This window comes from Geotrypetes seraphini, chromosome 1 (assembly GCF_902459505.1).
Source record: "Geotrypetes seraphini chromosome 1, aGeoSer1.1, whole genome shotgun sequence".
Lineage (NCBI taxonomy): Eukaryota > Metazoa > Chordata > Amphibia > Gymnophiona > Dermophiidae > Geotrypetes > Geotrypetes seraphini.
Window position 1 is genome coordinate 416206077 of NC_047084.1, and position 24923 is coordinate 416230999.

At 42.6% G+C, this 24923-nt stretch overlaps 1 protein-coding gene across 3 annotated transcripts in view; it reads left to right on the forward strand.

Moving 5' to 3' along the window:
- The window catches only part of KDM4C (lysine demethylase 4C), a 405781-nt gene that overhangs the window by 178559 nt on the left and 202299 nt on the right, over positions 1 to 24923 (forward strand). For 2 of the 3 annotated variants that reach the window (XM_033918713.1, XM_033918724.1), the window contains exon 9: positions 20005 to 20195. In XM_033918713.1, coding sequence (XP_033774604.1) covers positions 20005 to 20195 — 191 coding nt within the window. Of the gene's footprint in view, positions 1 to 12844; positions 12987 to 20004; positions 20196 to 24923 lie in introns of those variants that run through there. The other variant, XR_004536811.1, reaches the window with a different exon arrangement.

Below are 24923 nucleotides of genomic sequence, written 5' to 3' on the forward strand. Positions count from 1 at the left end.
TAAAAGCTGGATTCTGTGACCGGTGTCTGTTAAAAACGACACCGGTTACAGAATCCACACCCCCCCCCCCCCCCCGACGACATCGGGGCAAGAGGGAGCCCAAGCCCTTTTGCCACGCGGCACCCCCAAACTCCCAAATGACATTGGGGCAGGAGGAAGCCCAAGTCCTCCTGCCCTGGGTACCCCCAAACTCCCCGACAAGATCGAGGCAGGAGGGAGCCCAAGCCCTCCTACCTCGCGATTCCCCCCCCCCCCCCGATTACGATCGGGCCAGGAGGGAGCCCAAGCCCTCCTGGCCTCTTGCCCCCCACCCCCTACAAGATTGGGCAGGAGGGAGCCTAAGGCTCCCGGGCCTATTCTGGTTGGCCCAGGCGCCGCAGGCCCAACCTGTGGGCGGGGTTTCAGCCGCATGGGCCAATCCGGCCCCATTCCGGAGCCGGCTGACCTGCCAGACGGGCGGGCTTGTCATCCGTCAATCCGGTACGGGGAAGCGGGGTGGGGGTGGTAGGGTCAGGGGGGGGCGATCAGGGGTTTGGGGGGCAGTCATTGGGGGGGGGTTGTGTCGAGGGCAGTAGGGCCTGGGATCCCTCCTGCCCGTATTATAGTGGGGGTTGGGGGGTGGGGGGTCCACCTGGGCAGGAGGGCTTAGGCTCCCTCCTGCCCCAATCGTAATCAGGGGGGTTGGGGATTGCGGGGCAGGAGGGCTTGGGCTCCCTCCTGCCCCGATGTCGTCGGGGAGTTCGGGGGTGCCCAGGGCAGGAGGGCTTGGGCTCCCTCCTGCCCCGATGTCGTCGGAGAATTTGGGGGTGCCCGGGGCAGGAGGGATTGGGCTCCCTCCTGCCCCGAACGTAATCAGGGAGTCAGGGTGCCACCGGGGCAAGAGGGCTTAGGCTCCCTCTTGCCCTGATCGTTGTCGGGGGGGGGAAGGGTGGATCGCGGCAGGGGAGATGAGCCATCTCTCCTGCCGCGATCATTGCTGTAGGGGGTAGGCAGGTTGCTGGGGCCGCTGAGCTGATCGCAGCAGCCACGATCAGCTCAGCGGCCCCTTTTTTGGCACTTATACCTGTTTTGACTTGGTCTAAGTCAAAACGTATAAGTGCCGACTAGGCAACCTGTCAAATGTTTTGGTTATACCTGCTGCACGCCTAGGTCTAGGTTGGCCCACCGCCCGCCCTTTCCCCTCCTCTAAAAATGCCTCTTTTCTCTCTGTGCGTTTAGAGGCAGGGGAAAACCCTAAGCTGGTTTTAGATATGTTTAAAACCAGCTTTGATTATGGGTACTTGGACGATCAGGCTTTTTGACCGTCCAAGTAGCCATTTAGGCCTCCTTTTAGACTTTTTTCTTTTGATTATGAGCCCCATAAGATTTAGGTTCCCTGGTGATCAAGCACTTGCAGGGATGTTTTAAAAAGAAAGTGCCCTCTCCTACCGGGACACTAGTGGCTAGATTCACTAAGCCCATCTATTCCGACCACTTGGCAACCCCTTTGCTACCTGATTCCCCTCTGACCCGATTCACTAACCTCTGTCCCAATCATCCTTAGATCCGTGCATGCAAATGAGGGGGAATGGCATTCAAATGCAGGCAGGCAGTAAGTCACTAAAAAAAAAAAGAGGGACACCGACTAGAGAGCTGAACAGGGACGACGGGAATCCCGCGGGACTCACAGAGATCTCGTGGGTTCCCCCTTTGGGTCACGGGGATCCTGTGGGGTTGCCACCTCGGGTCGCGGGGTTGGAGGCAGTGAGAGGCGAGAGCCTCCTCTTCATTTCCTACCTGCAGCACACACACACACACGTAGCTGACCGGAAATCTAACCTCCGACATCAGAACTGGCGTCGGAGAGAAGGCTCCACTCAATCACATGCAGGGTAGCGGTCAGATCTCTTCCTGGCTAAAGAACACGTAGCTGTTGTCTCTGGCCGGCTCATGGGGGGCCGTGCAGTCCTTCTCCTCCAAGCACTCATGAGCAGTGGAAAGGCTGGTCGGAGGTGGCGTACTTGGGCGCTCCGTAGAGCGGGGGAGTGGTGGTGGAGAGCAGCGCCTCCCCCTCTCCCCCCCTGTCTTCAGAATGGTTCTGCCCACTGGAAGCCGAATGTGTTTATCAGAGCCTTGCAGCCCTGCCGCACCCGTTCGCAGATGGACCAGCATGGCGGAATGACCTTCTCCAGCACCGTGCACACTAGGGCGTACATGGAGCAGAGGAAAAACTTGAGCTCCGATGAGCAGTGCACCTTCACCAGCAGGTAGAACTGGTGCACCTCCAGCCCAGCGTCTTCCTGGTTCTTGTGGCCCAGCAGTTCCATTTAATTTCCAGGTACTGAAAAGGCACCAGTGAATTTGCTAGCCTGAAACCCGACCATACTTGGTTTGTTTGGGCTTTTACTGTTTTATTTTGATGATGCTAGTTATGAAAAAATGCTCAATATATAGGGCCATGATGGTCTGGTTGTAGGTGATGTCCATGCACAGGGGGCTGGAGATGGGCTGGCAGAAGTCGTGGTCCTGGATGGAGATGCCCCTTTCCTCAAGGAACTGGCACGCCACCCAACAGTTCAGGAAGGGCAGCAGTGGAGAGGCCAGACGGTGCCAGACCCAGGGACCATCATGGGGGTAAATCAGAGAAAAAAAAAATCACAGCAAAAAAAAATAATAATAATTGGGGGGGGGGGGGGAGAAATCCTTAATACTGTGTCTTGTGGAGACCAACTGGATCCGCCGTGCAAAGAAAGTTTTCAGGACACAAGCTCATGGGTGCTCAGTATTTCCAAATAGGCCCTGCATGCTGCACGTGACTGATGCAAAGCCTTTCCTCCGACATCAGCTTTGACGTCGGGGGAAGACTTCCGGTCGGCTACATGTTCGTGCTGTAGGCAGGAAAAGAAGACTAGCCTCTCGGCTCGCGCTGCCTCCAACCCCTGCTGTTATCTGGACGCAAACGAGGGACACAGAAGGGGTCAAATGTGGGAGGCAAACGCAGGACACAGATGGGGGGGAGGGAGTGTGTTTTTGGACACAGAAATTCAAGGCATAAACTTGGGAGAGAGGATGGAAGAAGGTAGGGAAAGAGATGCTGAGGTGGGGAAGAGAATAGAAAGGGAGAATTGGGTGTGGGTGTGTCATTGAAAGGGAAAGAGAGATGATTGTGTACATGGGGAATGGAAGAAAGGAGAATTTTTGGTCATAGGGTAGGGAGTGAGGTACAGATGAGAGGGAGAAATGTGGTGGAAAGGGACAGATTGAAAGGGATGCAAGAGGGAGGAATGTTGGACATAGTGGTAAAGGGAATGGAGGGAGAGATCTGTCATGGTGCTGGAGAAATATTGGCCATTGGGTTGGTGGGCAGGGGCGAAAGTTGCTGCACATGATCCGGGGGATGAGAGAGGGATAAATGCATGGTAGGAGGAACCAATGGACAGAAACAGAAGAATTTACAGAAGATGGGAATGCAGAAAAAAGAAACTGGGACCAACTTGATGGAAAAATAAGTCTCCAGATAACAAAGGGAAAAAACAGAATTTATTGACTAAAATATGTTAGCTTTAGGAAATGTATATAGCAGATGTCTTTGTATTGTGTTCAAAAGAAATGGAAATGCATTTCTGGTTTTATTTCTACAGTGTTGAAGTACTTGCTGACTTTTGCTATGGCTGGTAGGGATCCCCAAGCATCGCCAGCAGAGGACTTCCTCTAGAGATGGCCAGAACTCCCCTCAACCAAGCACTGCAGTCACTGGCAGCATCCATGAGCCACTGAGATGCCAGCATCTGTGACTCAGGGACACTATATCTGCTGGCCAAACTTGGCAAAAGGGATCCCCAGCCAAAGGGACCCCCGGCCAACTGCAAAGGAAGTCCTCAGCTGACAGCTTGGGGGTCAGCTGAGTATTTATATTTTATTTTTACATTAGAGGCTCTGGTAGAAACCCGTTTACAAAGTATGTATTATTTCCAATTAATATTTCCAAATTAATAAAGTGTCTTTGCTTATTTGTAAATGGGTATCTACCAGAGCCTCTAATGTAAATATAAAATATAAATACTCAGCTGACCCCCAGTCTGCACAGGCTTCAGCTATTAAAGATAATTTGATACTTCACTCTAAACTGGAAACCTTTGAAAATATTTCAAGGGCAGCAAATTTAAGGCTACTGAACTTCCCACAGACACATTTTCTTTTCTCCTAAAGAATTCTTTAAGTTATATCTGAAAGATATCTTGTAAATAAAAGTTGAATATAAGATCTAAAATGCATATTGTGTATCAAAGGCTTTGAAAGAAGTAAGACAAGAAAGGAAATGGATAGTTTAAATACTCATAAGAACATAAGAATTGCCGCTGCTGGGTCAGACCAGTGGTCCATTGTGCCCAGCAGTCCGCTCATACAGTGACCCCCAGGTCAAAGACCAGTGCTTTAAATGAGTCCAGCCTCACCTGTATATGTTCCAGTTTAGCAGGAACTTGTCCAATTTGTCTTGAACACCCTGGAGGGTGTTTTCCCCTATAACAGACTCAAGAAGAGCGTTCCAGTTTTCTACCACTCTCCTGATAGTTTGGATCTTACAAATTTCTTAGAAAATATGCAAGAGGTTATTTCAAAAAGATACATTTTATTAGTTACAATGTCCTCTATGGAGGAAAAAAGGAGGATTATGAAGGCATTCTTTCCAAAAAAAAGCAATTTTGTTTTATGGTTTCATCATATCAGTGTTCCCAGATAACCAAGACAAATTCAATCTCGTCGTAAAGCCTTCCTACAACTAAGACTAAATCCTCAATAACCTGAACTTTCAGAAAACTACCAAGAATAACATCACAGTTTAAATTAGAAAATTCACTTCTATCATTCATGGGTTGGGGGGGAGGGGTAGGCCCCCCTAATGATAGGGAAGTTTCCAGGGACTTAGGAGGACTTATCGGTGGTAGAACACTTACTGGAGTCATAGTTTATCCATTGGTCCTTTGATCTCATTTGGTCCAATCTTTCCTTTAACTCCTCCTTTTCTTTTCCCCATCAAAACAGAAAGGAGCAGAGTTCCTTGCTCAATGCTCCTCAAATGCTCCAAAGGTGCGTACACCTTTGGACACGCCCCTTCAGACAAGTGCCCTCATACTGCGGGTTAGGAAGCTGATGGAGAGCCTTGTAAGGTCCTTCCGCGTTAGGCAGGGACGTCCAGGAAGGTGTCTGCTGCTCAAATGGCTCCCGCTCCCTGAATAATGATCATTAACAAAAAATTATGTCACTCCAAAGCTATCAACAATGCACTAATGCACTGGAAGTCACTTTACTTTTATACTGTTGTTTTATTTGTATGTTTTATTTGTTTTAATCTTCATTTTTTAGACTATCTCGCCTCTCTTTGATCATCCAGCAAAAAGCGGCAGCCCGCTGGACTCCGCCTACTTTCCAGGTCTGCTCATTATCTTTAAATTGGGAACAAAAAAAATCACTTATGTCTTCTCAGTCTTCTAACATCCCGGTTCTCTGGGGCCACCGCCCCATAAAACACCTTTTCCCCGTCACTGAAGTTCCTATTATTCCCCCTCTAGTCATATTTCGTTTAATGCCTCTGCAAAATTAGATCTCATTAATGTAAGATCTCTTAAAAGTAAATATCATCTTATAAAAGAAATTATTCAATCCCAAGATCTACACATCCTCTGTATCATTGAAACCTGTTTAACAGAGGGTGAAGAAGCTTATCTTTCTTTCTGTTGTCCCTCCGGCTACTCTTACTTATTCAATCATCGCTATAAACATAAAAGTGGTGGATTAGCCATCATCTTCCGTGATAACTTAGTTAGTACCATAGACTGCTCATTGGGGAATGTGGCCATTGAATTCCTCAAGGTTAAGCTTGATATTAGACCAAAAACCAATTTATTATTATATATTCCCCCACCCATTGGTCAAAATAATCTAGTTTTACTTCAAAATCTAATTTTTGATTTTTGTTCTTCATCAAATAATCCCTGGATCCTTGGTGATTTTAATATTCATTTTGACGAACCAACCAACCCTACCACCACTGAAATACTAACACATATCAATACTCTTAATCTTCAATCCTTAGTTCAAGGCCCAACACATGTTGCAGGACATACTTTAGACATGATTCTAATCCCAAACTTACAAATATTTACTCTGATCTTTGTGTTACACCAGTTCCCTGGTCAGATCATCATCTTATAACAATTAAGATTCATTCTAAACAAAAAATGATATACCCACAGCCCCAAAATATTCATACCATAACTATACAAAATTAGAACTATCAAATATATCTCCAACATTTAATTCAAAAGCATTAAACTTAAAAGCTGACACATTAGAAGAACAACTCACTATTTGGAATTCAGCAATCCAATCTTTATTAGATAAAGAAATACCTTTAATCTCCAAAACTATCTCTTCACAAAAAATACAAAATCCTTGGTTTTCAGAAGAGCTTCTTCTACTTTAGACCAGTGTTTTTCAACCTTTTTTGGGCAAAGGCACACTTGTTTCATGAAAAAAATCACGAGGCAGCCCACCATTAGAAAATGTTAAAAAATTTAACTCTGTGCCTATATTGACTATATATAAAGTAATTCTCTTGAATAGGAATCAAATAAACACAAAGAAAGTATTTTATAATTACTTTATTATGAAATATTAAGTAAACAGAATAGTGAAAAATTATAAAATACTTTATTCAGTGTGAAACCTGGGCCTGTTTGGCTGAACACAAAGCTGATATTCTGGCTGGAATCGAAGAAAGACACACACGTAGCTCTTCGTCAACAGCTCTCAGTCTCTCTCTGTATTTGGTTTTTATAGCATACAAAAATAGACAAATATACCCTCCATCCTTTTTATTAAACCACAATAGCAGTTTTTAGCGCAGGGAGCTGCGCTGAATGCCCAGCGCTGCTCTTGACGCTCATAGGCTCCCTGCGCTAAAAACCACTATTGCGGTTTAGTAAAAGGTGACCATATTGTAAAATATAGACAGCAGATATAAATTCAGAACTGTGCATAGTAAGTGAAGGGAAGTTTTCATCTCTGGGAATTTACCCAGTTAACTATTAAGTTATTTGGGCAAATTCCTTTGAAAACTATGGTAATACTGCCTCCACTTTGCTAAATTTAAAATAAAATCATTTTTCCTACCTTGTCTGGTGATTTCTGGTTGCACTTTCTTCTTCTGACTGTGTATCCAATCTTTCTTCCCTTCTATCAGCCTGTATGCTTTCTCTCCTCCACACCTCATTCCCTCCCCCAACTTTTTCTTCCTCTCTCCCTGACCTTTCTTTCTTTTTTTCTGTTTCTCTTCTTTCCTTCTGTTTCCTTGCCTGCCCCCTTTCTTTCTCCCTGCCGTTCCCCAAGCCACTGCCGCTGCCATCAGGGAACAGGACCCACCAATGGATAACAGGCCCCAAAGCCGACGCCGACGCATGCTCTCCCTGACGTCAATTCTGCAATCGGAGAGGAAGTTCCGCCCAGCCAGGCAGTGATTGGCTGGCCCGAACTTCCTCTCCGACTGCAGAATTGACGTCGGGAGAAGAAGACTTATCGGCTCGATAGATTAGATCGCCAAGACAAAGTGAGTCCTGGGTGATCGACTCACTTTGACTTGGCGAGCTACTGGCACCCCTGCCTCGGGCCCCCTGTCAGCTCCGGGCCCCTGAATGCAGGACTGGTAGTACTGCCCTGATGGCGGCCCTGCGGCACACCAGGCAACATCTCGCGGCACACTAGTGTGCAGCGGTTGAAAAACACTGCTTTAGACAACTGAGATCTCTTGAGAGGAAATGGTGTAAAAATAAATCACTTATAAATTTTAAAGCCTATAAAGAACATGCTTCCTACTACAAGATGAAAATTAATAAGGCTAAAAGTAATTACTACTCAACTAAAATTTCAAAAGCAAAAAACCCTTCTATTCTCTACTCTAATTTTAAATCTTTCACTCCTATCTCTCAGAAGCTAGACAAAAACCTTAATAATGACCCAACAGCCCAAGATCTTGCAGATTATTTCTGTAAAAAGATTTATGATATACGAAAAACACTTAACCATACTTAGACTAGAGATTCCACTAGCACCCTAAATGACTTCTTGCTAAATGCTCAACTTTAAATCTTCCTACGCTAGCGGCGGATATTGAGCGTCTTTTTCTAAGAGTCAATTTAAAAGGCTCTCGAACAGAGATTATTCCTCCACTCATTAAAAAAAATTTTTCTCATGCTTTGGCCCTTTCATACACACTCTTATTCTAAATAGCTTAAGCCAAGGTTTATTACCGCCACCATGGAAAACAGCCACAATCTTTCCAATAGTAAAAGATTATAAAGCTAGTCTGACGGACACCTCAAATTATCGTCCCTTAGCTAATATTCCATTTTTAGCCAAACTAACGGAAAGAATAGTATTTGACCAATTAAAAGATTTTCTCGAATCAACTAATGCTCTACATCCATATCAAACAGGGTTTAGGAAGAATCATTCCACAGAATATTCATTGATTGGTTTAACCACAAATATACTCTATCACCTAGATCACCATCATTGTGTTATTCTTTTCTCCTTAGACCTGCTAGCAGCATTTGACACCATTGATCATGTATTGCTTCTTGAAAGACTGAAGTCTATAGGTGTTTGTGGCCAAATACTAGATTGGTTTAGCTTTTTTCTTTCTAAACGATCATCTTTAGTTAACTTTAAGGACACTGTTTCCAAACCTTACACTCTTAATTATGGTATCCCCCAATGATCAATTCTGTCTCCATTATTATTCAATATTTTTCTGTCTCCCTTACTAAATTTGTGTCAGTGCATACTCCTACACCCTCTAAATCCAGAAAATAAAGAAGAAGAAATTGAGATCAATAAAAAACTAGTAAAGGTGAAACAATGGCTTAGCTCTATCATGTTAGCTCTCAACATCCAGAAAACAAAAGCTTTACTTTTCTCATGGAAAAAAGATATAAGCTTGATTGTCCCTTTCACCATAGATAATATTCACCTAAACCTGGTAACATCATTAAAAATACTGGGTGTCATCATCGATGAAAGATTTTCGATTTCCAAATTTCTAGAGCCAAAATCATTAAATATACTTATTCAATCTTTAATTATCGCTAAACTTGACTATTGTAATTCCTTATTAATAAATATTACACAAAAAGAAAAGAAACGCTTTCAGATAATTCAGAATTCTGCCGTTAAATTGATTCATAATGGTAAAAAATACAATAATGTCACTCCTTTTCTGATTAAATCCCATTGGCTCCCAATTAATCATCATATCACTTTTAAAATTTTACTTTTAGTTTTCAAAACAATTTCTTCTAATGAACTTCAATTTATCAATAAATTACTTATCCCTCACAGTACATCACGTTCCCTTTGGTCTACTAATCAAAAGCTCATAGTAGTCCCCTCCTTGAAAGTTATTGGAACTCGACGATATGATATGTTCTCAGTAATGGCCCCACAACTATGGAATACTTTATCTCAATATATAAGAGAGGAAAATAATTTGAGTCGCTTTAAAAGTATTTTAAAGAGTTTCCTTTTTTAAAGATGCTTTTAACCTTTAAATCATATTCAAAGTTATTTTAGCTCTTTCATAGTTTTCAATTTTCCCTTCTTAACGTTCTTTCCTTATACGGTTCTCTTTGCTATCCTAAAATATTGAATTGTAGTTCTTCCCCCTTTTACCTTGTGTATCAGTTAGTCTGTAGGTCTGTCGGTCTTACCCATTATTTTAAAATTTAAATGGTATATTTACATACATGTCTATACTTTTTATTAAAATTGTATTTCACTTAGTGAATTTAAATAAGCGATTCGTCAAATTAAAAATAAACTTGAAACTTGAAATACAAATAACACAAAATATCAAAAATATAACATAAATGTTGATATTACAGCAGTGGTAAGAAAATTATTACTGCATTTATTGGGATAAGACTAGAGAGTATATCTTGCTAGACACTTTAAGCACCTCTCATTCCTACATAGCAAGACTGCTGTAAGTATGGTTTGAGCATGCTCCTGTATCCTAATATAATCCAGAAATTAATTTTCAACTCAGATTACGCATGCCTCTACGAGAAATTCCACTATTTTCCTGAATGGCTGTCTGTGCTATTAACAGTAGTTTTTGGATGCAAGATTTACTGCTTATTATACTGACCAACACTCATTTTAGTGCCTCAAATTTAGGCCCGTTTCTGGGTATACTTGACCTGCTGATTCCAAAAATGGCACCAGTTTTCCCTTATCAGCTCTAGTTTTTGAGATATAAAACTCGTCATTCTGCTCGCCCATTAAGAAATCAGGATATTTTAATGTATTGTTTAAATTAATATCTTTAAAGCATGAAGGAAACATTAAAAAATTAAAAGAAAATTGTACAACATGAAAATCTACATATTTCATATCACAAGCATAAGTTTATGATAGACTTTCCAGTCATTCGACACACAAGACGCTCCCATCTTCCTTGGTATCTGGTTTCCATCGTTTGTCTTGGTGAAATCTTTCATCTTGCTCTTCGCTTAAGTCATCAAGGTTCTCTGGAAAGTGGTCTAAGTGACTGTGCAGATAATGGATATTAATACTTATGTTTCAGCCAAGCCTGTTGAAATGAAAGTGCATATCCTCTACTAATTGTGTGTAGTTGTCTGCCTTCTTGTTGCCGAGAAAGTTTTTCACAACAAGAACAAATGAAGACCAGGCATATGATTCGATTTCATTCATTGATGCTATGAAATGTGGGTCATTTATAAGTTGTGTGATCTGTGGAAAAATTCCTGATTTCAGTTTTTCCATGGTAAGTCCAGGTAACATATGTGCTATGTATTCAGTGCACGAACTGTCTATATTCAAAGCCTTTACAAATTGTTTCACCAGGCCTAGCTTTATATGTGGTGGTGGCAGTATAATTCTATCTCATGCTACCAAAGGTCATTATACACACACAAAAAAGTAGGTAATTTAAATTTCCAGTGCAATATGTGATACACAGAAAGAGAGTCCAAATGTACAACAAAAAACAACACCACCCAACAAAGGTGAAACTGCCTCCAGAATTGGGACGAAAATATACTTTATTTCACAATATGTGATCCAGAAAAATGACCCGACACTGACAGTATTTCAGCACTTGCCTGCCTCAGAGGTCTCTTGTAGGCGTTGCTCCTTTGGACATATTCTTGACTCAGCCTTCTACTGTTCTTGTCCTGCCTGACGTTGATCTGGGGATCCTAATGCTGACCCCTTATTTGCAGCTGCAGCACTTTCTGGGACATGAGATAGGGACTGTGTGCTGGATCTGTGGATCCCTCTGGGGTTTTGGAGCCTGGGGATGATTCCATGGTCCTGTGCTTATTTGAGTCTGCATCTTTGCTGGGCCTTATTTCTGAATCTTTACAGGAGTTCAATTTGGTCACTCAACCGGCTCTGTTCACTTCTTCCTCCTGGATTTGTGGTGTATGCTTGCAGTTTCCTACCTTTCCTTGGCATCCTGATATGAGTGTTCTGGTTTCAGAACAGTTTGACTCTCTGGAGGGTGCTCTGAAAATTGCTAAAGCTATGTCAGGCTTTTATCTCCTGGCACAGGAGTGTCAGCAGCTTTGGGTCAGTCTGGGGTGGATTCTTTGGTAGCATAGGTGACTAAACGCACCATTCCCCTCAATGAGGATGGGGTAGTTTTAAAGGATATGCAGGACCACCGTGTGGATGTGAATTTTTGAAAATATGCTGATACACAGTTCCTGATACTAACTGATAAATCTGTACCTGATGCACTTTTACGTCTTCAGAATTGTCTTCAAGTTGTTAAAACATGGCTATGTGAAAATTAGTTAAAGTTACTGTGCATAGATTGTAAAGAATAGTTGTAAAGCTTCCCATCGATTGTAATGCTTGAGGGGAAGGCGGTTCCTGGGTTGCAACAATGTAGATACTTGGGTGTCTTATTAGACTCCACATTATCATTCAAACCTCACATCAGGTTTGTGATATCTCAAGTATTTTTTAAACTTTGGTTGCTATGGACTAAGAGATTATCTTATGATGGAACATTTTTAAACAGTGATTACTATGTTATTAACTTCGATACTTGATTACTGCAATTCATTGTATCTTGGTTTACCCAAATATGTGATATGCTCTCTACAATATGAGCATATGACACCAATCCTCTGTAGTTTGCATTGGCTTCGTGTCACTCGGCGTGTCAAATTTAAGATTGAATTTGATCTTTAAGGTTTTGAGAGACAAATGTCCTGTAGTTTTAAGTTCACTGTTCTCCAATTACCAACCAAAGAGAGCATTGCGGTTTGAAAATCAGTTGAATTTTGAAATTCCATTATTGAGCTTGGTGAGACAAGTGTGAATTTGACAGTCTATGGTGTCAGTACAGGGCGCAGCTCTGTGAAATTCATTACCGATTTGAGATTAAGCAGTCTTTCACTGTGATGCAATTTGGGACAAGTATAAAAACGTTACTATTTGAGAGTGATTATAAGTAAGTTCTTTTATTTATTCCAGGTAAACTTCTGGTTTGCTGTGTTCTTACAAAAGGTTTAGCGAGTATAGTAGTAGAGTGTAAATTTTTTTTTAGGAGTTTTTATGTTTGTTTTGTCATAACCTGACTATGTATGTTTTAGTGGAACCCACTTAGAACTGTGGATGTAGTGGGATTTAAATTGTTAGATAAAATAAGCTGTCTAAGGGCCAGTGAGGGTCAGGGAGGACCTGGAGATAACCAAGAGGAGCTGGAAAGACTAGGTCCCGTTTAATGTTTTAACAGAGTGTGTTTGAATAACAGTGTTGTGTTATTGTTTAACAGAGCTGGTGAATGAGGAAGAATATCGGAACAGGCCTGGGGAGTGGAGAGTGACGGGTAATAATCGCTCGGCCCGATCACATAATCATAGCACCATAAATAGTAAATTAAGGGAAAACGGAGGGAAAAAGACCTTAGCAATCTGGTGAGCCTATGAAAACTGCTCTACCTCTTCTGCTATATCACTGGCATAAAAAAACCCAAAAAGAAACACCACTCCATTAATCTTATCCCCCCTCTGTTTTACAAAGCTGTAATAGAGGTTTCTACCATGGTTCAAATGCTCTGACACTCTTAGAATTCTTATGAGTGTCAGAGCATTTAGCACCCTGGGCCACGGTAGAAACCTCTACTGCAGCTTAGTAAAAGAGGGTCTTAGTGTCCCAACAGTGTGAAACCACCACCACTTTCTCCAAACATACCGTATATACTCAAATACAAACAGATTTTTGGACCAAAAAATTGGTCCAAAAATGAGGGTCTCTGTTTATATTTGAGCCACTACCTGACCAATGGCGAAGCTGTCTCAAATTCATCTCCCGATGACACCAGGGCTGTAATCTTCAATAGAATCATCCCTTACCCCACTCTCCCCGCTGAATGCATGCTCCCCCCCTCCTCCCCCTCCCAGTGATGACTCTCAAAGCCGCTATCTTCTGTGCACACAAATCCCTGCCACCACCACCCTCCTCCATGCATGCCCTACTCCCTGACATCATGCTTACCATTAGTACTGGAAACCTGCTGCCACCGTCAATGCTGTATTCTGATCCGGTGCGGAGTTTTGAGCATCTGCGCTTGCTTAAAGCCTGCCAGCTCCCACCCCCTCAGAGATTCTCAGAGAAGGCGGGAACAGGCAGGCCTTGAGCATGCACAGATGCTCAAGGCCCCGCACTGAATCGGAATACAGCATTGATGGCGGCAGCAGGAGAAGCATTGTTGCTGCTGTGTCAGGGGCTCTCTGAGAGCGAAACCATTGGTTTTGAGAAGCGCTGGGAAGGGAGGGAGGAAGATGGCCCAACAAGGGAAGAGGTTGAGTGGCGCTTCAAGCTTATTGTGTGGAGAAAGGAGGGATGACAGATGCTGGATGGAAGATGGGGTGGGTGAGAGGGGAACAGATGCTGAATGGAAGTGAAGAGAGTGGGGAGCAGACGCTGGATGGAAGTGGGGAGTACAGAGAGGGGAGCAGTCACTGGAAGGAAGGAGAGAGGGGGCAGCAGACACTGGATGGAAGAGGAGAGAGAGGGGAACTACTGCTTGAACGAAAGTGGAGAGGAGAGCAGACGCTAGAAGGAAGTGAAGAGGGGGAGAAATCGTTGGAAGGAAGTGAGGAGGAGAGAGAGGGGAGTAGTCACTGGAAAGAAGTGGGGAGGACAAAGAGAGGGGAGCAGAAACAATGGGAAAGAGAGGGGGAAGCAGACGCTGGATGGAAGTGGGGAGGAGAGAGAGGGGGAACAGACACTAGATGGAAGAGGAGAGAGAGAGAGCATATACTGGATGGAAGGAGGGAATAAAGAAAAAAGGGCACATACTGGATTGGGGGAAGAGGATAGGGTTAGTGAGATAATGGAAGGGGTGAGGGAAAGAGGTGGCAAGTTGTAGGTAGACACAATGAAAAGAGGGAAATTGAGGACTGAATAGTAAAAGAGAATTTAATCTAACAGAGCCAGAAAATAAATTGAGAAGGAAGAAAAGGGAAGTGAGATCTTGTTGCCTATTCTCTTAATTAAGAACATAAGAGTTGCCATACTGGGACAGACTGAAGGGCTATCAAGCCCAGTATCCTGTTTCCAGCAGTGGCCAATCCAGGTCACAATTATTTGGGAAGATCTTCCCCCCCCCCCCCCCACCTCCCAGATTTTTTGCTGTTTAGCCTAGAAAAAAGCAGTAGATATTCTCAAGTTTTTGTATCCTGGCTCACCAGGATCTCCCAAATTTCTAATCTCGGTTTATACGCGAGTCATCCTTTTTTCCTCTCTTTTTGTGGGGGAAAAAGATCACCTTGGTTTATATTCGGATTGGTTTAGAGTCAAGTATATTGTTGCGCAGCCGGTACCGGGTCCTGAAGCGAGTACTGGACTGAGCGCAATCGCTGATTCTGGCGTGCCCTGAAAAGGTGAAAGCCTTGCTGGGAAAATAATGTTCTGAGAAAATAATATAATGGCCAAAGTTCCCCAAACACAATAAGGCTACAGTCCAGCCACTGTTCAAATAAAGAAGGCTTTATTTGGTAATTAAGCCAATGTTCAAACATGTATCCAAAATAAGGAAAAAAAAACCTCAAACAGTTCACCTGTTCCGGCTAATAGCCCTGTAGTCCTTTTGGCTGCTGGGTCAGCACATGGCTGGCCACACCCTTTGCCTCCGGGTAAGTCCAGGAATTACCTTACTGGCTTCTTTCAAAAAAAAAAAAAAAAAAAATCCAAAATTGGTAAGTATTCCACAGTCCATGTAATAACCAGCTTGTCCCTGCAAAGCTCACTGTGCTTGCCTAAATATAGTCAGGCTTCCCCTACCAACCCTAGTAAGTTGGTGGGGAATTGCTGAATCCACTATCAAAACAGCCTTGAAGGCCCCGCAATCCAAACCCTTTGGATCTTGTGTGGATTTTGCCCCACAATCCCCACTATAGCAATCAGTGGCTTTAACTTTCAAAAACAGAGAAAAAAAAACCCACATCACAAAGTCCTTTCCCGGCAGGGCAGCCTTTCTCTTCAATGGTCTTTTAAATTCTCCAAACAGCCAGCAAACACACAATTCCTTCTTTCCAAAACACAGTGCAGTTGAAAGCTTTTCCAAGCAACAGAAATAAAAGGAAAAACTTAACTTTCATCCATCTGGTCATCAACTGGTTCCAGTGCAATGTCCATAGCTTCCTCCGGCATCAGGCAGTCTGGCTGGTTTACAGGTAAAGATTCCTCTGGATCCTGCATTTCAACTTCATTCTCCTGCCTGACTTCTGGAGCACCTAGCCATGGGTCTGTTTCCTCTGCTGGCTCAGCCCTGTCTCTCCTGGCTTGCATTGCTCCACCTGCTTTACTCTGTGAGAGCCATGCCCAAGCCTATGTGGGGGATGGGCAGGCTTCAGTTTTCCCAGAGTTTTCTCCTGCTCTTCAATTAGTCTCAGCAGGTGTATGCCTAAAGGGGCTAGAGCCTGTTCTTAAGCTGAGTCCTACCAGTGACTGGCCTAGGTTTAATGGAGTTTTTGTCTTCAAAATGTCCCAACTCCTCCCAGGGCTCTTGTTCTTGGGAAATCTCCCCAGAATCTGAATCCTGCTCCATGCTAGTTGGAGAGCTGCTGCACTGATCAGCTCTCTTCAGCTTCAGGGCTAAGTTCCTATGCTTTCTAGCTGGAACAAGGCTAGCTGAAGTGCTGGGCTTGTGACAATATACAGTATACAAAAATATTGTGTTACTTGAAGTCCCTCCAATGGTGTCCAACCTTTCATGATATTCAGGGCAATGGCACAATTTGACAATGGGACAATTGGATGGCAGTGTCCTTTTTCCACACTTGGCAATAGCTATTTCTATAAGACTCTAAGACCCTCTCAGATAATTTGCATCCATTTCTTTAGCCGGTGTAAAGCTTATAGATGCTTGGTTTTCAGGTTTGGCATCTACGAGGGCTAAAATGTTCTGCTCGCCAGATTCAGCAATTTGGAACAGCATTTAGGTAAAAATTCAAAGCACAACCTTTTATTCAGGTACTAGTTTTTAGCCCGTTACATTAGAATAGATGTATAGACTTAGGCATTTCTTTCTTTCTGTATGTCTGTCTTTCTCTCTCCCTGCCCCCTTTCTTTATGTCTGTGTTTTTTTCTGTCTTTCTCCCTTCCTTTTACCTTTATTTCTGTCTCTCTCCCTTTCTTTTATCTCCCCCCTGTCCAGCAGTATCACTTCCCTGCTTCCCCTGTCTTGCAGTAGCTGTTCTCCCTTCCTTTTACTTTCCCCTGTCCCAGCAGCACCCCTTCTCCCTTCCCTGCTCTACCTGTCCAGCATCCGTTAGGCCGAGCAGCCTCGGGGCTTTTGCTAGGCCAGCTTGGATCGCATTATCGAAGTCAGCCAGCCTAGCAAATGGCCCGTGGCTGCTTGTTGAAACCGCGGTGGCTGCTGCTGGTCTGGGAGTAAGAAGAAGAGGCGTCCTGGCAGTGGCTGCTAGTAAGAAGGCAGGAAGTGAATCGGGGTTGGAGATCTGGGCAGGAAATCAGCTGAGGCAGGCACTGTGCATGCATGGGCACGGCGCCATGGATCACAGACCCACTGAGTTTGAAGTGCACATGTGCGCTAAGGGTTTTATTATAGCGGATATGGGGAAGTTGTATAATCTCTTAAGAAAGGCTTTAGGTTAGGGGACTGTGTAAGTTTGATATGTTGTATGATGGAATTCATTACATTTTATGTAATGAATTCTGATGCTTATGGGCAAGAAGCAGAATATTAGAAGAAACAGATCAAATCAATTGGAGAGATTTTTCTTTTTACACCTACCAAAGTGTCATTTTCTCAAGTTGGGGATTTTCCATTGCAGCCTTGGCAATCTGACTGAAAAATGGAAAACTTGTCCTATAGTATCACCATTTTCAGTAATACACCAATTATATTATTTACTAGCTGATGCCCCGGCGTTGCACGGGTAATTAATTATAGCAATAACACTGTAAATGGATTTAAATAAAGATACTTTATAGTGGTGAATGAAATAATTTTGTTACAGCTTTATAAAAAGTAAAATATTCAAAGTATAATGTGAAATATTTGACAAAATGAATACAATTCAACTAACACAAAAATTGATTATAAACAACATTTTTAGTTTCACCTCCAGGAGCAAGAACATATACATTCTTGGGTGAACCCACCCTTCCCACGTGTGCAGGTGGGCCGCGAGACCCCCAGAACATATCACCCCAGGTAGTGAGGGATCTGCATACCAAATTTCATTCAAATCGGTCCCACAGCTTCTTACATTTTTTCCATTGACTTGAATGGGTGAAATCTGATTTTCTGTTTGTAGCTCCGCCCACGTGTGCAGGTGGGCCGCAAGACCCCCAGAACATATCACCCCAGGTAGTGAGGGATCTGCATACCAAGTTTCGTTCAAATCGGTCAAGCCGTTTTTGAATTACTGTGAGAATGGCAGCTTTTTACATTTTTTCCATTGACATGAATGGGTGAAATCTGATTTTCTGTTTGTAGCTCCGCACAAGTGTGCAGGTGGGCCGCGAGACCCCCAGAACATATCACCCCAGGTAGTGAGGGATCTGCATACCAAGTTTCGTTCAAATCGGTCAAGCCGTTTTTGAATTACAGGGAGAAAGGCAGCTTCTTACATTTTTTCCATTGACATGAATGGGTGAAATCTGATTTTCTGTTTTTAGCTCCGGCCACGTGTGCAGGAGGGCCACGAGACCCCCAGAACATATCACCCCAGGTAGTGAGGAATCTGCATACCAAGTTTCGTTCAAATCGGTCAAGCCGTTTTTGCGTGATCGCGGCACATACACACATACATACACACACACATACACACATACATACATACATACCTCCAATTTTATATATATAGATTTGTAACTTTGGTCTTACAAAGTCCCTCCATATCCAAATCCTTTTAGTTTCTTTTCCCCAATTCCCTCACTTATGAGTAATAATTTACATGTTCTCTAATGTGTGTGTTTTTTTTAATAGCTAACTTCTCTCAAGATTTTCTGCAACCTCCTTAGGAAACTCCTTTTACCTTTAATCTTCTTTATGTAAAATTGTTTTTACTTTATCAATATTTTGTTTTAATACTGGCTTATGTGTATTCATACCCTTCAATTTTTGGAATCCTAGTAGCGCTGCCTTTATATTATCACTCCTTATTGGCCCTCCTGAGAGCCAAGTTCCTAGTCTTAGCAAAGTTCAGGTCAGAGTTTAATGTTTAATGTTCGATTTGAATATTTGGCATTGCATTATGTTTCACTGGGTTTGTTTCCAGTAGTAGAAACATATTGTTGTCCACCATGATCTCTTATGGGCTTTGGCGACATATAAGTCAGATTATCATAATATAATCTATGATTTTGTGTAAAAAAAAAAAAAAGCTTTAGTATATGCATTGCAGTCATAACTCGTTAATATAACACTCTATTCCTTATGTTCCTAAGGTTTTTCCATGATTTATTTACTTTGACAACTATCTTTCCATGGCTTTTTGTGTGCTATGGCCTATAAATAGTCTCCCTTATTCTGTTATTTTTTATTTTTTTTATCACTTTAAGGTTTGTTTTTGTACTTCAACTGTTTTTCACTGTGGAGCAGAGTAATTTGTGCCCCTACCACATATCTATAATGAAATGCTGGTCAAAGTAGCAATTGAATATTTAAACACAGGAAATAGAAATCAGGGGAATTAAAATAAACTTTAATGAAAATAATGCTTGCTGAGTATTGTAAATATGTAAACACAGATGATTATTTATATCCATTAGGATAAGTTGGCTCTCTCTATTACTGGAGTGCAAGATGTGTTTGTTCACCCTACCAGAAAAGGAAAGATGGGTTGTGGGCTAAGTGAAAGAAGATCTGCAGTGCCATGGGAGCAGATGAGGCTTGGGGACTGAAGTTGAGAGAGGACAGGGGAGGGCAGAGAGACAATACTGGAAGATAAGGAAAGAAAAGAGAGAGTGGATGCCTTGGGAGGGAAGGAAAATGAAAGAGTGCTGCAAGATAAGAAAAAAGTGGGTAACAGAAAGAACCTAGAGAGAGAAAAGGAAGGGGAAAAGAGAAAATGCACAGGGGGGATGAAAGAAAGAGAGAGAGAGGAGTGGAACTAGAAGTAAGCTAGAATATGTAGGGGCAAGTAGGTAGATAAAGTGTGTGGTTTAGGGTAAGTTTTCAAGTGACTGTGGGATTTGGAATTAGGTTTGGGGATAATGGGGATAAATATTCTGTGGATATCTGCTAATAACTGTTTAAATTACTAACTGTCTAGGGAGAAAACAATATCCATGTACTCTTTCTGAGGAAAAGAAGTTTAAAGCAAAAAGTATTCAAAATGTTAAGCATTACTGCTTTGTTAACTGTATAAGTAGAAGGCCACATGATCATTTGTGATGGTGTAAAAGATGTTTTTCTCACAGCATGTATTTGCTTTTTTTTTCTCTCTCTCCTTTTAGTGCTCTTGTAGTAATGACATGGTAAAAATATCCATGGATATCTTTGTGAAGAAATTTCAGCCTAAAAGATATCGGCTTTGGAAACAAGGCAAAGATATATGCAATATTGATCACATTAAACCTGCTTCTGAAGTAACTCCAGAGGTGAAGGCCTGGCTACGGAGAAGAAAATCAAGACTATCTTCCAAAGGGTAACTATTAAAATATATACTAGAAAAAGCAATTTGGGAGAATCATCATGAATGGGTACTTGGGAAGGAGGGGAAAATGGCCATCCACAGAAAGAGAAGCATGGGAAGAAAGGAATTAAGCATGTTGCTTGTTCTCTATCCACTTCCTCTCCCCTACTTCCCCCCATTAGGGTCTATTGAATAAAAAAAAAAAATATCCAAACACAAGGAAGATGCACTCTTGAAAATTTATTTTTGCTTCAATTTTCACTTGAGCTTTCATGTATGTTCTTGGAGGAAGAACTGGAATTATCCCAGGACAAGCAGGTAGCATATTCTTACAGATGGGTGACCTCATCCACGGAACCCCAGTACAGACAGTGCAAAAGTGTACTGTCACTTTAAGTTCTTCAGAAGTCTCGAGACCTCCTGTACTGCACATGCATGAGTGCCTTTCTGCCTGATGTTGACTCGCCGGACCATCAGTTCTTAGTTTTCTGCAGAGCTAATAAGTTGTCTTTCGGAGTGTTTTCAAATATGTAATTTTTCTTCATATGTTTTTTTTGCCTTCCTGTATTTTTTTCCCTCTATTTTCTTCATTATTTTGTTTCTCTAGTAAATTATTTTGCCTTCTTTGAGTTTTTTTTTATTTTTTGGGGCCTTTGGGCTCCTCTCTGCCTCTTTGTAGGCCAACTGCATCGATCAAATTTTGGGTTCTACTTTATTTAACCACCACTATGCTTGAATCTTTCAACCTCGCTGTGGCTATTTTTCCATCAATGTCCAAGCCTTCCAGTGAGTTTAAAAAGTATTCTCAGTGCAACAAGGCCATCTCTATCACTGACCCGCACAGTTGGTGCCTTCAGTGTCTTGGTCATGAACTCGGAGTCAATTCTTGTCTCTGCTGTTCTACTCTTCAAAAAGCATTCTCTGAAGGCTTGACTTATTCAGCAGGAGAAACTTTTCAGATCCTCTCCATTGACAATGTCTTCTCCGTTGCCATAAAAAAACTAAAAACCCTTCTCTGGAAGCATTAACATTTAAGTCTGCACCAGCATCCCACTCGGTGTCTACTCCAAAGATACCATCGACTTCTAAGAATGCTAAGAAGCGATCCCATGCTTCTTCTACTTTGACCCATATATCGACGTCTTCTCAAGCATCAAGTAAATCAATGCATGCCAAAAGCTGATTCAGAAAGTCGAGGTCTCCTTCACTACAGTTAGTATCTCCTCGGAGGTGTCCCTCATCGAGGTCGCCAATGCCTCAACACACTGCAGTACCTACAGCACCATCTGTACCGAGAACATCAGTGGTACTAGTGCAGTCCTTACAGGAGCAACTTAGAGAGTTTCTTCAAAGGGAGTTGGCACTCAAGTTGCAGTCGCAACCAGACCCTGTACCTCCCTTGGCTCCATCGTACAACCTCAGTGTGAGCATTGCTCCTTCAGGGACTCAGATACCAAGCCTACAGTCCTTTGGCACATCGGATATGCACTGAGACACTGATAGGAACTGTTTCAGGTACTGCAGTCAGAGGTCTTCACATTGACTAAAATCTAAATCAAGAGACCACTGCTCTAGACTTGCCTTGCCTCATAAAAGAACTGATTATGGTTCAGATCTCTCGGATCCAACATATTCAGATCCAGAACTATGTACCAGAGTCCTATGGTATCACTTCAGATTTTTCTCCTCTACCCCCTAGAACACAGGTGTCGAAGTCGGTCCTCGAGGGCCGCAATCCAGTCGGGTTTTCAGAATTTCCCCAATGAATATGCATTGAAAGCAGTGCATGCACATAGATCTCATGCATATTCATTGGGGAAATCTTGAAAACCCGACTGGATTGCGGCCCTCGAGGACCGACTTCGACACCCCTGCCCTAGAAGGAGGTCTCCACTGGAAAGTTTGTCATTCACCAGATTCATATGCCTAATTGGGCAAATGAACCCTGAATCTGAGGCAAGAGCAGAGTTATTTGATGCCTTAGACCAGGGGTTCCTGATTCCGGTCCTCAAGATCTACTGGCAGGCCAGGTTTTCAGGATATCCACAATGAATATGCATGACAGAGATTTGTCTGCACTGCCTTCTTGGTATGCAAATCTCTGGTGCATGTTCATTGTGGATATCCTGAAAACCAGTAGATCTCAAGAAGATCTCAAGGACCGGAATTCTGAAAGACAGTAGATCTCAAGGACTGGAATTGGGCAGCCCTGCCTTAGTGTCTTTCATAAGGTGATAAAATGAAACTTTAAACAATCCTTAGGAATTTGCTCAAAGTCTATGTTTAAAAATTGGGAGTCGCCTCTACATGTGCCTGTGGCCCCTAAGGAACTTAACTTGACTCCCTTTACAGAGTTCAAGCATGTCCATGGTTTGATAAGCCTCAACTACAACATCGCTCTTTTGGTTGAGTCTTCCTTCAAAAAATCATCCAGTTCTAGAACATACAGTATATACCAGTACTTCTTCTGGAAGAGAGGGCTGAACCCTGGACAAATTTGGTAGACTCTATCACAATACCATGCTTATGAGTTGTATCCTCAGCTACAACTTTTATATGACTTTCTTCTTCAAACAGGGCTCTTTTTACGAAGATGCGCTAGTGTTTTTAGCACGCGCTAACCCCACGCTAAGTGGAAAAAACTAACGCCAGCTCTATGGAGGTGTTGGCGTGTAGCGCACACAGCAAGAACCACTATTGCAGCTTACTAAAAGGAGCCCTTAGTCTTAACACCTTGCTGCTGAGATTCTTGAGCAATAACAAAAAATTACCCATAATTTGCTCGAAACCAGAAAATTCGTGGCCAGATCAGTATTTGAAGTAACAAAAACAAGAAGGAAGAAGGGGATTAATATTAATACAAAAAAAAAAACAACAAAAAACATCCCACAGCAAAAGCTGAATAACCACTCGGAATGAAAGAAAAAGCCTCAGGATAGTGGTGAGCAAATCTATGCCCTACCAACCTCCAACCACATCATTGGCAGAAAAAACATTTATTCGATGGTTTTATCATACAAAATAGTTAACAAAGAGTGTGTCATTGCACACTAGTGACTAATTATTTGGAAATTATAAATATTCTTATATATAATAAGTCAAAAGATTGTCTCATTTATCAGCCATACATATCAGTGAGTCGTGTCAATGTTTCACAGCTCTTCAGCCGCTTTCTCAGCACTCGGACTTCACCAGTTATCTCATAATTTCTACAAGACAGTATTAACTGTTCAAATCTTCTGACTGACATAAAGTACAAAAATAAGAATAAAAACTTCTATACTCACTGCGGCATGATTTCAATCTGTTTCTCCAGGTTTATAACGTATGACGTTTTCAGCATGATTTATACATGACTACCTGTTCGGATAGGGAGAGGCTTCTAATCACAGTTGGTCCGTTCAGTCCGCGGCAAAGTTCAAGCACAAGTCAATCAAAACTAGCAAGTCCGTATTTGATGCATTCAATGTCACTTCTTCACACCGTCTATTGCCATGCATTGGCAGGCTTGGTTGTGTGTCTCCGACCTAGACTCCAATGTACAAGATCATCTTGCTAATATTCCTTGCCTGGGAGCTGAGCTATTGGTGAAAAGATTGAACAGGCCACTGAGAAAATGACTAAACATGAACAAAGTATGACAACTTTATCTACTTTAAAATCTTCCAAACCCCAGACCACTAGGAGATACTACAATCCTAGATATCAGTCATCATCTTTTAAGAGACGCTATTCTCAGCCCATATGTTCTTCTAGGCCTCCTCCACAGAAGCGTCCCAGACAACAACAATCCCAGAAACAGGAAGCTCAACCTCACCAGAAATCTACATAAGTACATAAGAAATGCCTTCTCTGGATCAGACCTAGGTCCATCTAGTCCGGCGATCCGCACACACGGAGGCCCATTTAGGTACTCCTTTATGGAGACCCGGATTTCCCGTATCCCTCAATATGATTAGCAAGAAGGTATGCATCCAACTTGCGTTTGAAACCCAGAACAGTAGTCTCCATCACAACCTTCTCCGGGAGAGCATTCCAAGTGCCCACCACTCGTTGTATGAAACAGAACTTTCCGACGTTAGTCCTGAACCTGCTGCCGCTCAATTTCAGGCTCTTGTCCGTGTCACATCTGAAAATGTTAGTAATGCTGATTCCTGATCTATTTTGTCAAATCCTTTTAATATTTTAAAAGTCTCTATCATATCCCCTCGCAGTCTTCTCTTTTCGAGGGTGAACAGTCCCAGTTTCTCGAGGCGTTCTTTGTAGCTCAAATTCCCCAATCCTTTGACTAATTTCGTGGCTCTCCTCTGCACCCTCTCCAGCAGAGTTATATCCTTCTTAAGGTTTGGAGACCAGTGTTGGACGCAGTATTCTAAGTGTGGTCTGACCATTGCTCTATAAAGTGGCATTATAACTTCTTCCGATCTACTCGTGATCCCCTTCTTAATCATGCCCAACATCCTGTTTGCTTTTTTTGCCGCCGCCGCACATTGAGCCGAAGGTTTTAGGGTTCTATCAATCACTATCCCCAGATCCTTTTCTTGTTCGCATTTGGTTAATGTTACCCCCATCATCCTATATTCATGTTCTTTGTTTTTCCTTCCCAGATGCATCACCTTGCATTTGTCTAAGTTAAAATTCATCTGTTACTTTTTCGGCCACGTTTCCAGCTGGTTGAGATCCTTCTGAAGATCCTTGCAGTCTCTTTGAGCGCCAACTGCCCGACATAATTTTGTATCA